Raw genomic sequence first — 18,634 nt, 5'->3', positions numbered from 1 at the left:
AGATTTTAGGAACATTGCTAGGTCATAAATCCCAGAAATTCAAGAACTTTTTACACACATATATACCCAGTGAAAAAGTAACTTTTGGGGTTGGTTTCCGTTCTTGGAAAGAGTGATGTGGTAGTGGAAAATTAAGTCTCAAAATGTTATTTGTTAATTTGGCAAGTACTTTGTGAAACATTCCTTCCTCCTCAAAGGAGGAGTGGACTATATTCACTTTAGTAGCTGAAGAGAAAACAGAGCATACACACTTTTAAAACAAAATGACAAATCAGCTCAGTGATTTCACTATCAGCTAAGTGCCCAGCAATTCTATAAACAGAGGATTCAATTACCTTCCTTTGTGTTTGAAAAAATGGGAGCAGCTTTACCAAAAACATGAGTAAATTTAAATTAGTGTGGTATGAAAACCTGAAACATTTTCATCTGCTTTGCTAAGTCAACAGATCACAACAGACATATCTGTATTTGGATTATATTTGCAAAAATGTCTTTTAGGGTTTGGTAAAAAAGGGAAACACAGAAGCCTCCTTCAAGTTGGAGCTTAAATTTTGACTTAATGTTACCAGTAATTCTACCAGTATTTTCACTGAAAGGTTACAGGGGGCACAGGTTGTCTCATTCAGAATTATCTTGAAAGTTGTGATCATCAAGAACATTCACGAATTTGGAATAAAACTTCCTAAAAGAAAAGTTTTCAAATTACAGTACTGGAATTTGCTTAGGACAGAGATAGTTATAGCAGACTTCCAGAGAGTTGAGCTATAACTTAATGTTAGTACTCTTTCCAGCAGTAACTGAAATGATTAAATATGCAGGGTTTACTTAGTGTTTACAAAGCAGTTGCAAGAAAACCCCTTTTACTTAAGTCTTGGTTCTACTGGTGACATGCATCTGCCAAGCTTTAGAACAGTATTATTAAAATAAGAACTTACAGTATTGATATTTTCTACATCCACAAACACCAACATATTGTCCCCTCTGCCTTCTTCATCTTCAAGTGCATTACTTCTGCAGATAGTAGCTCGAATATGCAGAGACCGGCTAGTACAAATAACTGCAGTGTGCCTTAATACTCTATGACTAGGAAGGAAGAGGGGGGAAGGAAAAAAAAAAAAAGACAAGACATTCTGAACAACCAGGACTGCTGTCCAGAACCTGTCATCAAGAAGTTTAGCTTTTACATTTGTCATCAATATTAAGGCCATTAGACAATTTACTCCTTTCAACCACCAAACAGGCACTTTTCTTTTTAGCTTCCTATCAAAACTGTATTATTTTAACAACCATGCTGCATGGGTAGGTGCTATTCAAACATACAGTCTCTTAGCCAGATCAAAATACCAGATAAAAAGGTTGACATGTTACCATGACGAAAAATACATCAGAAATATTTCTGATGTAAGACAACTGGCACAGTGAAAGCAAACAGGCATGTATTGGCACAGGGATATCATTAAGCTATTTAATGCCACCACATGCTTTGGGAAATAGAGTGAGTAAATAAACCATAAAAGACCCACTAGTTAGTCACATTTCCTGCATAAACATTTACTAAAAAGCATTTAGACAGAATACCACTGCATTCAACAAATTCCACTGAACCGAGAATCTTGAACGTTTATTTCTAGAACCATCACTACTCTGCCTTCTTCCAGACAAGCTCAACCTCCAGGCCAGCAAGCTTTTTGTAAAAGTTATCTTCCTGTTTTTCTGAAGATGACTAAACTTCCATTCTTGGACACTATCAAAACACATGAGCTTTTCCCACATAGAAAAGCTTTGTGTTACCATAACTTCCACTTCTAAACATTAGAGGCATGTAAAAGTTTAATATGCATTACCTACTAAATATGCTAAGGCATCATGCAATACTCATTTTGGGAGGGGAAATCAGTGGTTTCCCAAACTTTACTTCACATAATATCACAATCTACAGAATAAATTTAACAGTTTTGCAGTTAATCTTCAGGCAGATATATAGATGTCTGTATAGCTTTGAAGTGGAACAAATAATTTTTTGAAAATTTAAAAGCTATGGTCAGTCTACAAAGAGTACTGTTAAACAAGATCACATTGCTTAAGTTCCCCTGGAAACTTCAATACAATAGGGAACAAATATATTCCCCAAAACAACCATCTTCCATCTCTGAAACACCTCACTTCCTGAATACTATGAACTCAGAGGAGAAATAATTTCTGTTCTTAAAAAAGGGAAGAAAAAACCCTACTTTGTAGGGGGACAAATTCCCTATTCCTACAGACTAGCTTAAAGCCGAACGAAAAGTTAACTTTGGCATTTCAGAAGCTACAGAAAAATCTAAACAAAGGGTGCATTTGCATGACTTAGTTTGATTTCAAGAATACACTGCTGGCCCACTCTCCTGACCATCTTCAACTTACTCTGGTTTACATTACAGAGCAGTCTCACAGCATGTGAACTTGGTTTCTTTGTCAGAACTAGCCTGGAAAACCAGCTCCAGCCACAAGCAGACATTCAGTCCATGTGACCAGAGCTCATCTGAAGTAGCCCTGCTCCCCACCATTATCCTGAATATGTATAGTAAGTATAGAGACCAGGTATGCTGGTTTTGGCTGCAATCAAGTTAATTTTCTTCACAGTAGCTAGTAAGGGACTACATTTTGGATTTGTGTTGGACACAGGTGTTGGTAATGCAGGGATGTTTTAGTTACTGCTGAGCAGTGCTTACACAGAGTCAAGGCCTTTTCAGCTTCTCACACCGCCCTGCCTGGGGGAGTAGGCACAAGAAGTTGGGAGGGGACACAGGTGGGACAGCTGACCCCAACTGACCAAACGGATATCCCATACCATATCATTTCGTGCTCAGCAATAAAACTAGGGGGAGGAAGGAGGGGACATTTGGAGTGATTGCATTTGTCTTCTCAAGTAACTATTACACAAATGGAGCCCTGCTTTCCTGGAGATGCCTGCCAATGGGAAGCAGTGCATTAATTCCTTGTTTTGCTTTGCTTGCGTGCACAGCTTTTGCTTTACCTATTAAACTGTCTTTATCCAACACATGAGTTTTCTCACTTTTACCTTTCTGATTCTCTCCCCCATCCCACCAGGGGAGAGTGAACAAGCAGCTGTGTGGTGCTTAGTTGCCAGCTAGGGTTAAACCACGACACCAGGTCCCCAGCCCTGATTACAGATCCACTCTACTCTGCACTGCTTCTTATGCTTCTGCACATTCTCCAGACAAACAAATCCAGCACACACAGCTCCATAACAAAATTCATCTCCCAGAAAATTTAACATTTATTAAGTCTGTGACCAGTATTCTTAGTGGGCTAAAAACTAAGTCTAGATAAAGCCTGTTGCAACTTTTTCTCAGCTTTAATAGCTATAAGGTAGCAATGTAAGAACAGTATTTGCAGAAGACTGAAAGAGAGGGATAAAGAGAGAGTCTTCATTTCTGAATTTGGCTGTTTGCTAGACTGCTACACTACTCCTTGAAGGCTGATCTCTTCACTTCCTGAAGAAAGGCCTATTCATCCCAGAATCTTTGAAGAACAGGTTTCTCAAAAAAGTTATCTCCTGAACCTTCTTAGCATGGGACATGGGTGGGACTTGGGAATAAACGACATAAAAAGTCAACTTGGTACCTTTCAAGTAAAGTTCAAAGAAAGCACTATTTGTTAGCTTCTGGTCTCAAACTTGACTGTCCACTGTCTTGAAATGGTCCAAAAAGGAACTATACAACAGCATGCAAGTCACACTTGGTATTTAACTCCTCCAAAGAGAGTAACTTTCATCATAATACAATTACTAACCACGTTTTAACTAAGAACAAAATCTGTTGTTCAAAGTAGACAAGATTTTTTTATAACATGCAGAAACAAATTAAGTAATGATTTTTCCCCTATGCCTCAGGAAGATGTGCTTCCAGAGAAACTAAATATGAACAGAATTTGCTTAACAGCATTCCATTAACCCTCCTTCTATTAAATTATTTTAATAATTGCCACTTTGATGGAAGCAGTGTAGGCTATATAATTTCATATGGAAATTAGATCATATAGTAGAAAAAAATTATTGCTTAGAATAGCAGATAACAGGCACTTTTACATCACCACAGCAATTGACAGAAATTCACCAAGATTTACATTTATGCTTACAACATTCATGTGTCTAAAGATCTCAGAAAAGAAGTAGACAAAAACTTACCACATTTTTGAGTGTCTTTTAATACTTTCATAATAAAACAAAAAGTTAATTTCATGAACACCTTCTTCATCTGGTCCCCGTAACCACATTGGCAGCTGCACTGAAGCCCCAGGAAGAAGAACAGCATCGGGAAGTGGGACCTGTATTACTTCAGGCTGACCTCCTGTGCCAACCCCAAAGTCCACAGAAGAAGCTGAAGATAGCAGTGCTGTACGCACAGAGGTAGGATCCGTCACAACAGTCTTGTACGCACTACAGTTTTCAGAAGCTGAAGGACTTAGTGGCGTTAGAACAGCAGTATTTCCACCAAAAGTAAAAAATTCTGGATGCTTGGACACAACCTTCAATGCAGTAAGAGGACACTTGCTTACGTTCACAAATTCCACATATGCTTTTCTGATTTCTCCACAGAGAAGCCCTGTAGGAAAATTTATAAAGAACACCTGCATGGGAGAGAACAGGAGAAAAGAAAAACCTGAACTTTGAGCAAAGTTACAAAAGCGCATGAAAACAGCAACAACTGACATTTAAACTATACTGCTCTCTACAGCTTCCCGAGGAGGGGAAGTGGAGAGGGAGGTGCTGAGCTCTTCTCCCTGGTACCCAGTGATAGGACCCATGGGAATGGTTCAAAGCTGCGTCAGGGGAGGTTTAGACTGGACATTAGGAAGCATTTCTTTACCAAGAGGGTGGTCAAACACTGCAACAGGCTTCCTAGAGAGGTGTTCCCAAGCCTGTCAGTGTTTGAGAGGCATTTGGACAATGCCCTTAATAACATGGTTTAGCTTTTGGTCAGCCCTGGAGGGGTCAGGCAGTTGAACTAGATGATTGTTGTAGGTCCCTTCCAACTGAAATATTCTATTCTATAGAGTGTTGTCATTAACCAGTTAGTCAGACCATTTCAATAACCCTAGTAAGGAAAACCATTATGTTTTAATTAACCAACCTGAAGAACTATCCTAGATTAATGGCAAGCAAACAAAAAAACCTTCTTTGCCTGTTCCTTGAAATTTGGCTATAAAAGCTGTTGCCAACTAAAATTCTAAAGGGAATATAAAAATTTCACAAGGCTATTAATCTGGAGGCTTCAAGTTTCACTTAAAAAAAACCCACACAAGTTTGGAACTGACAGATCAGAAATTAACTGGAAAGATTTAGGCATTAATGAAGTCTAAGACTTAATTGTTAGAATTACATTTATAAGCTCTGGATTCAGCTATTTGCTCAAAACTGCCAGTAGAAAGTAGCTACATACCTCCAACAAAGGCATCTCTTCTGTAATAATGGGATCTAAACGTCGATCAGGTCCATACTTAATAGATGTTTTTTCCTCTTTTGTGTTATTAAGTCGAGGCCCTTGGATTTCTAAATCTTGTCGTCCTCGTACAGATAACCCATTAGAGACAAACTTTCCTGAAACAATTTTTAAAAAGTTTTATTTTTTTTTTTAAAAGTAATTCCTAACTTTTTTCTGAAAAGTGATCCAAAGCTCCCAACCCAATCTCAAAAATCAAAATTATTTTTCTAGTTTTGGGTACATACAGCATTCATTGGTTAAGCAGCATCGCTGACAAAAACACTATTCAAAGCTTACTGTCACACATAAGTCATTGCTATTGCAAGTTCAGACAGCTCGTTATCCATTGTTGTGGACTTACTCTTTACTCTGCCCTTTAATAGTTTGACTACAACTTGGGGGGTGGCGCGGCACCAAGCATGAAGGTGACGTATTTATTTCCTTTTCCAATTTCTGCCAAGCTGGAAAAGTCACCCAAAACATTTCCTTCAAAGACAGGCCACCACTCTCCAAATGTTTTTTTTTTTATTCCAAAGGTTTCCAGTTTGTAGATAGCTAAACAAGCTGCTTTATTTCTTTTAGACATCTTGCAAACATGTGCTTTAATCCCCATTTCCTCCAACAACTCAATTTTCCCTTTGAAAGACAGTTTCAGATGAATGACTCAACAAAACAGATCAAGTAACATGCAATTAGTAAGCCATTTATATATTAACATAAAGGAAAGAGAACCAAATAAAATCAAGATGCTAAAAAAAATTGTATCAGCCAAATTTAAATTTGGGAATCTATGTAAAGAATCAGTGCAACATTTAGACAAAAGTTGAAAGCTAACAAAGTGAAAAGACCCAGAAGAAAAATGAATGGCAAAAGAGTCAATGAAAGTTGTTATAGATTCAACATAGCATAGATGGAATATTTAAAATTTTTTTAATGGGTTCAGCATTTCCACAGATTTAAAAGGAACAATAAGTATGGGTTTGCCAGAGGTTAATTCCTTTCTCATAGGATTCCTATAGGTGCCAATTCATTCTTTCCCTGTTCCAGTTGTTTCCCTTGTTTCTGTATCCTTACCTGAAGGAAAGCCTTGCATCATGACAGTCAAACGTTGAACACTAGAATTTAGCTCTAGTCTGCAGAAGCCATGTCTCCGCCTTCCAGAGACACACAACTTCAGGGAATAATACACTTACCTGTCTGTAATCCAATAGAAGGATCTATCCCATCTAATGTCACAGCACCCTGAACAGTGCCAAGATTATAAACGACTCCCAGAATATGTAGCTCCCCTGTTTGACGGGGAAAGAGCTTCAGTCTTGCCTGTGGAGATATGTTAAATTTTTGTTGTTGTTGCTACTAGAAAAAAGTATTATTAACATTTAAATGTCCAATGGCTAAAGACACTCACAGCTACATTTCCTTTATAGTTATGTCAGATGTAACTGCATACAAAAACTACAGGTCATTTACTGGATTCAAAATTTCATATACCTAGAATTTATCAAACCAGTCCACAGCTGAGAGATGCTCATTACATTAGGAAAAAAATCCTAAACTGTAACAAAAATTAACTTTAGCAGAGGCAGAATCACAGAATGGTTGAAGTTGGAAAGGACCTCTGGAGGTCAGCTTGTCCAACTCGCCTGCTGAAGTAGGACCACCTAGAGGCAGCTGCCCAGGACTATGTCCAAATGGCTTTTAATATCTCCAAGGATGGAGACTCCACAATCTCTCTGGGCAGCCTATGCCCAGTGCTCATCCAGTAAAAAAGTTTTCCTGATGTTCAGATAGAGCCTCCTTGTGTTTCAGTTTGTGCCTACTGCCCCCGTCCTGTCACAACCTCCCTTCAGATATTTATACACACTGCTGAGATTCAGAAGTTCCAGTACTTCATGCATCAGTAACACTTTAAGTTCAGCATTAAGTTCAGATCATAACAAGTCTGAACTCCACCCTAAATTTCAACACTGAAAAGATGATTTTTAAAACAAAGTACTTACCACTTTTGTCTCCTCACTACTAATTAAGAATTCTGCTATTGCTTCAGTTCCTATCATATCATCATCACACGTTCCCTGAAAAGAAGGAACAGTTTTTCAGATACTATTACTCCTAGGCAGAAAGAGTGCCATAAATATTACTTCCCACACCTTTCCTAAAGTGTTCAAGGGAAAAAAGCATACAAATTTCAAGCTGCAGACAGTTAGGACCAGCAGGTGCTGTATTCCTAGCTTCTCAGGCTTTCTGAAATAAAGAAGCAGCTAGAGACCTCAGTAAACATTTACTTAAGAGAGAAATCTAAGATTTATCACTATAAACTGTAACCATTCCTAATCAATTTCACCGATACTCACAGAAGTATTTATCATATCATTGAAGTAGCAGTTCAGAACAGAAGGGAAAGCGTATGGTAATCCTTGAGACCTATTTATATGAAACCATGTTTATAACTCTGGCAAATGCTTACAGCACCTTTAGAGAACGCTATGTTGCAAATGCTTTTGGCCAGGAAACCAAATTATTAAGGAATTTACTGTAATATTCAGTATTAGAACATACTAAAACCTTAAAAATATGAATGTGAGAACAGTCTTTCAGAGGGAAGTTTTGACAGTATTAGTTGAAGTGTTAACTTGAACAGTAGTAAGTAGTTTATCTAAAGTATTCAAAACATTGTGTTAAAAATTCTCATATTTCTTATAATCGAGATACCAAGATGTTCCTATGTCATACCAGCACAGTTTTTCACAACACACATTTCACTACATAGAGTAGCTCTAGTAGCTTAAGTAAGAAAAAGGTATTTGCTAATAGAACTATTGACATTGCAAGTCATTTCTGCTGGTCAAGGCTAGTGTGACTCAAAATAGATGCAGTACACAGACAATGAAATGTTGGAAGTATTTTGCTTTGCATTAAGCTTTACAATACTCATTACTTTTGTTAACTTGGCTCCTTTGTGCCCTATGGATCTAGGAAAATGTAAATAATGTATAAAAAAATTCACTAGCTACTTTTTTTCCTTTTTTTTTTTTAAATTTACACTTAAACCAGATGTTTTTATACTACAGAATTTTGAAGACTTCTGTTAATATATATTCCATAACTGTGGCTGTTTGGTTTTGGTCGAAAAAAGGATGAAGCTTTTCTTACCAGCTCTTTTGTTTCTCCAGCATGCTTTGCATTGAAGTCTTTAGGTTGAAATTTCCACAGTAATGAAAGGTCAGTCAAAAGAAGTGGAACTTTCAGAGGATTTCGAAAAGACACTTCTACAGTTATTGGTTCTATTTAAAAAGTGCAAGAAAATAATGACAACAGACTATCTCACCACAATCTGAAGGTTCAGCTAACTCAAAGCATTCTTGTGCAAACAACTTGCACAAGAACGTTGGTTTAAATCTACAATAACACAGGAAATACTGTACAAATTTATCTAACTCACTTTATTTCTGAAGAGTATAAATTTTAACTTTACCTTCTATCACAGCAAGTGGAAATCTGGAGTTATCTGAGTAGCGGTTTAAACAGAACTGTGTTGGTTGAAAGTTTGAAGGTATTATTCCTTTATTTATCACAGAAACAACCTGCTCCTCAAGTTCCTTCCACTGTTGCGATGATTCAGAGTCATACTCCTGATCCAGACTTACGTGCGTAGCTGCCTGCTTTTCACCTAGTATGAGTAAGGCAATCTTAGAAGATGAGAACAGTGGCATGCAACAATTGCAACAGAGGGCTGCACTGGCAATTTGTAAGTATTGTTAAAATATTTTAAGTTCTCAGACACTATCATTTTTATGTTACAATTGATTTAAGTCAGTGACTTGTAAGACATTTTGAAACACACACAGAAGACAATATGAGGATAATTTGAGTATACTTCTATTTGCAAATTGTGTAATTCCAATATTTTAGTATGCTACATGGTATACTCAGCTTACAGCCCTGGTTTATATAAGAATTTCCTCTCAGCTTACTTTACATTCAGGAATCGCAGTGTTTCAAACATTTAATCCAAGAGAAAGTTAACCATAAAGATAACTTCTAGCATTGGCACTAGCATCTAGCATTTGCTAAAGCATTAATAACCCCTTTCATGAAGTTCGTTACAGACTTGCATTGAAGCCTTCCAGCTATGAAAAACAGTGGAAGTCAGTGCATCTGCATATGCAGATTTCATATTTACACAGGAAGTCTGAAAACATCTAGCAAGTAGATACTAAGCTTAAGCTTTTCTTTTGATACCTTATTTAAGAAGTTACCTTGTCACATTAGTTTTACATAATGATAAATTACTTTTTTTTTAAAATAACACCAACTCTTGCATATATTTTGGTTCCATATATACAGGACTTTAATCTGATTACATAAAATGTTCTAACCTTCTGCTGGTCTTCGATCATGCCCGAAGAAAACACGGGTTGCTGAACTGTTAATATACGGTAAAGGAAGCTGTGGTAAGGGACCATCAGGTGACAGCTGGGTTACGTTCTAGAGCAAAAGAGGAAAACAGAGTGTCATGCCATTATGCAAATACATGATGTCCATGCCATACATTACCAATGACTGAATGATACGGAAACCAAGTTATAAGCACTCAAGGTTTGAACAGATAGTATTTTTAAGATGGAATGAATAATTTCAATTAACTGTTTTGATAGTTTCCTCTGCTTTGACAGTCTGAAGTAGTATTTTTCTCTTCAGTAAGAGTTAAAGTCTGAAAAAGGACAATGATTTTAATCCAGCACTCTAATCACTATTGTGGCTGCATGGCTATTATAAGCTTTATTTGATGCAAAGCTTGACTCTCTAACTCAGAATTTGATAAACTACATTCACTACACCACTACCATTACACAAGACTCTCACCACAGCTGAGCTGTGTACTCAAACACCAGTTTTGAGTAAAGTCTACCACAACCTAGCAAACACCACAGAAATTCTGTTTACAAGCTTTAAAAGACAGTAAGTAACTACACGGCTGCAAGTTGTGTGGTGATATCAGCACTAAACACCCCATAATGTACATGGTATACTACAATCCAGAATCAGTCACGAACTTACAGCCAACTTGATGGGTGACTTAGTCTATAAAAACCCATATCAAAGAGTAAAATTCACTACAACATTGTTGGGGAGTACTTTATAGCACCAGAAAAAGCGACTGAGCTACCTAGTCTTTATAAAATGTTTATTATCAAAAGCCTCAAAAATCACTATAAACTGATCAAAACAAACCAGATCTGCTTCCTCTAAAAGAAACTGAAGTATCACAAGCTGCAATTCAGCCATGACCCTCAAAAGGAAGAGTTCATTTTACTGTAATAAAAACACATACAAAGAGTCACACTAATACCCATCAGTGGAAGTACACATGAGGTGCAGCATACTTCGTTTTTTGAAGACTAAAGTGAAAAATGAACACATTAACTAGATTGAAGAACAACCCTGGAACAAAGCAGGTATGACAAAATCATTTCGTGACTTAACAGAAAATCACTGGTAATAAAATTACTGATTACTCAAGGAATAAAGACAATGAAAAATCATTTACCTTATAAACATAAAGATATTCTCTTAAAAAAGCTCCTTGCTGAGCTGGAGGTTGTTTACTATCATTGATCAAAATATGCCTGAAGGCAGACACAGCATTGTCAAGCTGACGAAGCGTAAAGGACTGGCGACCAATAGTGAAGTTAATATGGTCTTCTGCAAGAGACCAGCCTTTCCCTTTGTAAACCTGCATGGCTTGACAGTAGCAACGTAAGGCATGTTTTTTCTGCAAGAAAAACCAAACAAGTTAATTTCTCAAATAATCTCATTAACCACTCATTGTAATATTAGGAAGACTGAATAGTAAGTCAGATAAGTTACTGAAGTTTTTACCACACATGACCCACTACGTAAGTGTAATGTTTGCAGAACTATACCTCATAGCATCTGGTCAACATTAGTCTAAGCACAGAAGTCTTGGTTCCTACAATACAGAGCCTAGCCTGCAGATTAAGTTCATGTTTTCAAAGATTAGTATAACAGGCAGTAAGTTAAAAAAGCAAACAAGAGAAGACTGCTTTTAAAATAGCGTTCTGTGTTGCTTTAGGACTGACTGCTAAAATCTACAGAGCTCTACAGCCAAGCCTCAGCACATAAGCTAGGTTTAACATGTTTCATTTCACTTCTGTAACTGAAATTTCAGTGTGACACTTCCAGTCAATTGTTGTTCAGTAGACACACTTGGGACAAAATCCATGCCAATACTCCTACAGTGAATACTCCTACAATTCTTCACAGATGTCATTTTAAATACAGAAGCCAAGACTACAATAATACTTCCTTTGGTCCTTACCAGGATGATAAAAACAAAATAGGGTGGAGTGGGAAAACACCCCCTCAAGACCACAGGACTTGTTTCAGACAGAATTCTGATGCCTGGGTTCTCCTGTATAATTGATTTGCAATACAAACTTACTTCGATCACAGGTTTGCAGTTTATCAGTAAACTGAAATTGACTGTATTCAGGGACAGCCCCATAAATGAACTCCGGTGGCTAACCTCATCAGGAGTTAAGCACAAGCTATCTTTAGAGAGTCTATCCCACAACTGAGGCAGAAATAAAGTACACAAGTTATGTCCAACAAACTTTGAGTTTATTTACCACAGTTACAGCTGCCTGTACAGGAATGTGAACTGAAGTAAAAACAATCTAATTTGTGTTGGTTTAGTTGCTACTTAAGTCTAAGCAGCCATAAAGAGATCACAGAATCATTAAGGTTGGAAAAAGACCTGTAAGATCATCAAGTCCAACTATCAACAAAACACCACCATGCCCACTAAACCATGTCCCTCAGTGCCACATCTAGATGCTTTAGTTTGTCTTGTAGTAACTGTTCACACACCTGCACCTCCACTAAAACGCATATGGTTAAGGCACCAGGAAAAAGACATCTAAATTTTGCTGTTATTCTAATAAATTAAGAGTTTAACAAATCCCTAACTCCTGCAACTCACTCTTATCTCAAGAGTAAAAAATGCTCCTTTACCCAAATAATAAGCCTTGTATTTCACTGTGTATAAAATTGAGACCCAGAAATGAAAACACACATCACTTAAGTTTCAAGTCAGTGATCTTCAGCATTACTTCAAATACAGAAGTAAAAGAATAAGCTGATCAATACAGAAGTAATTTTCAGAAGATCCCAGAGCTGAATACTTTTGACTAACACAAAAGCATCAGAAGCCAAGCATCTTTTTCCAGACTAATGACACATTTAACATGTTTTTCAGAGTAAGTATTAAATAACTGGCATATTGTCCATGCAGAAAGACAATACTTACCTGGCCTGCTTTACTAAATCTATGGCCCGCCAATATCATATGAAATGCAAACTTTCTAACCATGGGACTTTTCATGTTTATAAAGCAATGGGCTGCCTGCTCCAACAGAAGTGCACTGCGAAGATCTGAATCCTATTTAAAAGTAAAAAGGAGAATTAGCCTCAAAGTTGAATACAAACATAAAGATAACAGTGGCCTCGTTTTAATGCTAACAGGGACAGTAAGCCATAACAGTGCTGTGAAGTTGAAGATTCTTTTATATACAAACATTGTATGTATATGTGTGCATATAAAAGAAAAGAAAAGTATTTTTCACTTTGTTATATGTATAGTGTTCAACACCAAACGCACTGGTATTTTTTTCCAGTGGAGAGATTTATGTATCAAACCTGTTTCAGTATGAATGACAAAAGAAGTATTTTCTGCTTTTTCAGTTACTCAGGCTACAGTTTCTAACACTTACCATTACCTCTGAAGCACTCTGCTACCTTTTCCCCTCCCTCCCCCTGCAGATATTAAGGCTAGAAACAAAAAATAAGAGCTTTAACAGGATAAAGGAAAAATAGAGGGAGCAATGGAACTTAGTGAATTTGTATCACAAGAACCAAGGATGATTTCTTAATGATGTACAATTTCTTATTACCCCCTTCTCATGCCAAGACAGAGCTATATTACTTCAACCAATCAGAACAGAATCTACTTGATTTTAGCACAATTGAACTCCATGCTGTCAGTGATGTCCAAGTAAGAGTATGTTTGTAGTCCAGACACAAAGACAACAATATAGTATCCCATGAAGATTTTCCTTGCAACTGCCAAAAGGCACCACAAGCATACTACATAAAATTTTAAGTCATAAAATGATTGTGCAGAGCCAATAGTATTTAAATTCCTTACTTAAATAACTTACACTGCTCACATAAATTTTGGTAGCAAGCTTAAGTCAAAAGGGCAAGAATGAAGCTACAAAGACACTTGAGAGAGAAACTTACAGAACTAAGCAAATTTATTCCACGCTTCATCTGTCCCAGGAAAAGTTTCAGAAGCATCACATCTAGTGCAGCTGGCCACAAAGCCAGAACTAACTGCCAGTTAGACTCTCCTCCGAGCTACACAGAAAATGCTATACTACTACTGGTATTACATTTGTTTCACTCCTTTTCAAGCAAGATACTTTCTCGGCTGTTAGAAGCTAATTCCATGCTTAATTTCCACCAATTAATATTACAGAAGTCTTCAGACTAGCTTTCACTTACACAGTAAGAGTCTAATGATTCATAACAGCTGAGCTACAGTAATGCCTTAGTTACTTAAACCAGAGAACTTCTGATTATATGTGGGATAGCACCTATTATGGCTCTAGCAAGCCATGCTAATACTTTTAACCCATGAGTTCTTAAACTGAAAGTGTGACATACAAGAGCTAAGCAGATGTCAAAGAAAATTAGTTATAAAGCCACAAAGCCAAAGAAAACAAATGCACATTTAGCACATTTAAAGAAGTCAAGCAAGTCACTTGACTAGAAAGAAAAATAACAACAGTACTAGTTTCTTCACTTGCAGTGTAAACAGTTTTCTTCACTTCATGCTTTGTACCAGCTCATTTGCTATCTTTGGCTAGAAAATATCATAGGACAATAATTAGAATGTAACCTAGAAGTGCTTAGTAAGTAAACAGATTGGGGGGAGGGCAAGAGCAGAAAAAGCTACTAAGTGTTTTACCTCACTGGTTAAACGAATCAGAAGAGCAGCTGCCTCTGAATATTTGCTTTGACTTTTTAAGATTTCAGCACTAAGCAGCACACAGCGTTCAGCCAGAACCATGTTCCTAAAGCAAAAACATAATGTATTATTTATCAAAATAAACCATGGAAAAAACTTTTCACCTCAAATCTGATAAATTTTCTCCTTATCACAGACTGATGTTCCATTGTTTATCCTTCTTAAAGTAAAATATATGAAAGTTCATCCCCTGCAAAACAACCACACACTGATTGACACATTAAATGTCCTATCCTACTGTAACAGCAGCTTTTCAAAATTAAAAGCTAGAGAGCATTTTGAGGACAGTATTGTATTTAGAGTCATACCAACTAAAATGATCCAACCAACTAAATGATCTGATAAACAAGCAGCCCAACAGCCAGAAACAAGTTGTGCTGGGTTGACCTTAGTGGGTATCAGGTGCCCACCAAGCTGCTCTATCACACCCCCTCCTCAGCAAGACAGGGGGAGAAAATTAGATTAAAAAGCTCATGTGCTAAGATAAGGTCAGGGAGATCACTCACCAGTTACAGTCACAGGCAGAACAGACTTGGTTTGTGTGACGATTAAATTAATTTTTTGCCAATTAATAACAGAATAGGATAATGATAAATAAAAACAGAACTAAACCATTTACCCCCAACTCCTCCTTCCCAGGCTCAACTTCACTCCCAACTCTTCTACCTCCTCCTCCTCCCCACCAAGAGGGGCAGGGGAACAGGGAAAAGGAGTTGCGGTTAGTTCCATAACATTTCATCTCTTCCGCTCCTTCCTCCTCACGCTATTCCCCTGCTCCAGTGTGGCGTCCCTCCCACAGATACAGTTCTTCAAGAATTGCTCCAGCATGGGTGCTTTCCACAGGGTATCACAGAATCACAGAATGATAGGGGTTGGAAGGGACCTCTGGAGATCATCTAGTCCACCCGCCCCACCAGAGCAGGTTCACCTAGAGCAGATTGCACAAGAATGCGTCCAGGCGAGTTTTGAGTATCTCCAGAGAAGGAGACTGCACAACCTCTCTGGGCAGCTTGTTCCAGTGCTCTGCCACCCTCAAAATAAAGAAGCTCCTCCTCATGTTTAGGTGGAACTTCCTATGACCAAGTGTGTGCCCATTACCTCTTGTCCTGTCACTGGGCACCACTGAAAAAAGACTGGCTCCATCCTCCTGGCACCCACCCCTTAAGTATTTCTGAGCAGTAATAAGATCCCCCCCTCAGCCTTCTCTTCTCCACACTAAAAAGACCCAAGTCCCTCAGCCTCTCCTCATAAGAAAGATGTTCTAGTCCCCTAATCATCTTTGTAGTCCTTTGCTGTATCCTCTCCAGCAGCTCCCGGTCCTTCTTGAACCAAGGAGCCCAGAACTGGACACAGTACTCCAGATTCAGCCTCACCAGGGCAGAGTAGAGGGGGAGGATAACCTCCCTCGACCTGCTAGCCACACTCTTCTTGATGCACCCCAGGATGCCATTGGCCTTCTTGGCCACAAGGGCACATCACTGGCTCATGGTCATCCTGTTGTCCACCAGGACCCCCAGGTCTCTTTCCACAGAGCTGCTCTCCAGCAGGTCAGCCCCTAACCTGTACTGATGCATGGGGTTATTCCTCCCCCGGTGCAGTACCCTACACTTGCCTTTGTTGAATTTCATAAGGTTCCTCTCTGCCCTACTCTCCAGCCTATCCAGGTCATGCCGAATGGCAGCACAGCCTTCCGGTGTGTCCACCACTCGTCCCAGTTTTGTGTCACCAGCAAACTTGCTGAGGGCACACTCTATCCCTTCATCCAGGTCATTGATGAATACATTGAACAGGACTGGACCCAGTACTGACCCCTGGGGAACACCACTTGTTACAGACCTCCAACTAGACTCTGTGCCACTAATCACAACCCTCTGAGTTCTATCTATCAGCCAGTTTCCAACCCACCCCACTGTCCGTTCATCTAACCCACACTTCCTAATCTTGCCTATGAGGGTGATGCGGGAGACTGTGTCAAAAGCCTTGCTGAAGTCAAGGTAGACAACATCCATCGCCCTCCCCTCATCTTTCCATACAGTCACGCCATCGTAGAAGGCTATGACATTGATCAGACATGACCTCCCCCCTGGTGAATCCATGTTGACTGCTTCCGACAACCCTCTTTTCCTCCAGATGCTTTGAGATGACGCCCAAACGAGCTGTTCCATCATCTTTCCAGGGATGGAGGTGAGGCTGACTGGCCTGTAGTTTCCTGGGTCTTCCTTCTTGCCCTTTTTGAAGACTGGAGTGACACCGGCTTTCCTCCAGTCCTCAGGCACTTCACCTGTTCTCCAGGACCTTTCAAAGATGATGGAGAGTGGCCCAGCAATGAATTCTGACAGCTCCCTTGGCACTTGCAGGTGCATCCCATCAGGACCCATGCACTTGTGCATGTGCAGTTTACTTAATTGGTCTTTAACTTGATCCTCCTCAACCAAGGGAAAAATCTTCCTTCTTCCAGACTTTCTCTGTTACCTCCAAAGTCTGGGACTCCTGAGGGCTGGCCTGCATCATCTGTCACCATGGCACCTGTCCCATTCAAGAGCGGGTCCACATTTTCTCTAGTTTTCCTTTTGCCACCCAGGTACTTGAAGAAACCCTTCCTGTTGACCTTGACATCCCTTGCCAGGTTTAATTCCAAGGAGGCCTTAGCTTTCCTCGTTTCCTCCCTGCATACTTTGACAGCATTCTTGTAATCTTCCCAAGTGGTCAGTCCCTTCTTCCACGTACTGTAAACTTCCTTCTTCCACTTGAGCTTTTTCAGAAGCTCCTTGCTCAACCATGCAGGTCTCCTGGTTCCCTTGCCTGATTTCTTCTCTTACAGATACACCAATCCTGAGCTCAGAGGAAGGTACAGTTCTTCAGGAACAGACTGTTCCAGCTTGCATTCTCCACAGCTCACAGCTCCTGCCAGGAACCTGTGCTGGCATAGGCTCTCCACAGGCTGCAGCTTCCTTCAGGGCTCATCCACCTGCTCTGGCACTGAGTCCTCCACAGGCTGTAGTGTGGATCCATGCTCCACCATGGTCCTCCATGGGCTGCACAAGGACAACCTGCTTCACCATGGTCTTCTCCATGGGCTCCAGGGAAGCACCTCTTCCCCCCTCCTTCCTCACTGACCTTGGTGTCTGCAGGGCTGTTTCTCTCATTTTCTCACTCCACTCTCACAGCTACTACACAGCTATTTTTACCCTTTAAGTATGTTAACAGAGGCGCCACCAGCATTGCTGACAGGCTTAGCTTTGGGCAGCAGCAGGTCTATTTTGGAGCTGGGTGAAAACCGTCTCTGTCTGACATGGGGGCAGCTTCTGCTGTCTTCTCACAGAAGCCATCCCACAACCAAATTCTTATCAGGTAAATCCAATACACAAGCTTAATAAGCACTCTGTTAACAACATCATAGATCCCCTTCCATGTTATCCTAGATAAACTAACATAACCTTACTCTTTAAAAAGTTACCATCATTCTGTGATCTTTTAGTCATCTGGCACTATCACTGTGCAGGGAAAGAAAGTTAAGCCACCAGGTCTTTCAACTTTCATTGGATCAGTATGAGAGTAAACAACATACTTGCAGATATCTCGATAGGTCTGAATTGCTGTTTCCATATAATGAGCAGGATATGGTCTAGGAGCTCCAGGCTGAAGAAAAGCTGATACTGCTGCCATTTCCTACAAAAGAAATTCAGTACCGTCACTGTAGTTTTTTCAACAAATTGTAAACCTCAAAATGCTGGAGGAACATGTTTCAACAGCTGCTAGTTTAAGATCTTCATCTAGTCAGTTACTGGCATATAAAAGTGCAAAACACTGCAACTGATAGAAGATTTAATACAATGGCCTATTTGTGGCTTTGCTTGTAATTAACCAGACATCAACAAGAGAGTTATACACACTCACAGAAGTGTTTTCAGTTGATGGTACTCCCAACACTATGCAGAAGCATTGATTCAGTACTGCTTTACAAGTCCAAGAGATAATTTCTTACTGCAGGAACAATCTTTCTGATAAAGTAACACTACTATTATTTTAAGAT

The 18,634-nt window shown here is 39.2% G+C and overlaps 1 protein-coding gene across 1 annotated transcript in view; it reads right to left on the bottom strand.

Moving 5' to 3' along the window:
* TRAPPC8 (trafficking protein particle complex subunit 8) overlaps window positions 1–18,634 on the bottom strand; it is a 58,089-nt gene that overhangs the window by 17,533 nt on the left and 21,922 nt on the right. Inside the window, 12 exon segments of the mRNA XM_059836048.1 lie at window positions 936–1,083; window positions 4,190–4,632; window positions 5,445–5,602; window positions 6,680–6,806; window positions 7,487–7,561; window positions 8,640–8,770; window positions 8,962–9,156; window positions 9,866–9,974; window positions 11,038–11,262; window positions 12,820–12,951; window positions 14,542–14,647; window positions 18,170–18,270. Of these exon segments, the coding sequence (XP_059692031.1) occupies window positions 936–1,083; window positions 4,190–4,632; window positions 5,445–5,602; window positions 6,680–6,806; window positions 7,487–7,561; window positions 8,640–8,770; window positions 8,962–9,156; window positions 9,866–9,974; window positions 11,038–11,262; window positions 12,820–12,951; window positions 14,542–14,647; window positions 18,170–18,270 (1,950 nt within the window).

This window comes from Gavia stellata, chromosome 3 (genome assembly GCF_030936135.1).
Source record: "Gavia stellata isolate bGavSte3 chromosome 3, bGavSte3.hap2, whole genome shotgun sequence".
NCBI lineage: Eukaryota > Metazoa > Chordata > Aves > Gaviiformes > Gaviidae > Gavia > Gavia stellata.
The sequence above is the reverse complement of the archived record's forward strand: the minus strand, read 5'-3'. Positions and strand labels throughout refer to the sequence as shown.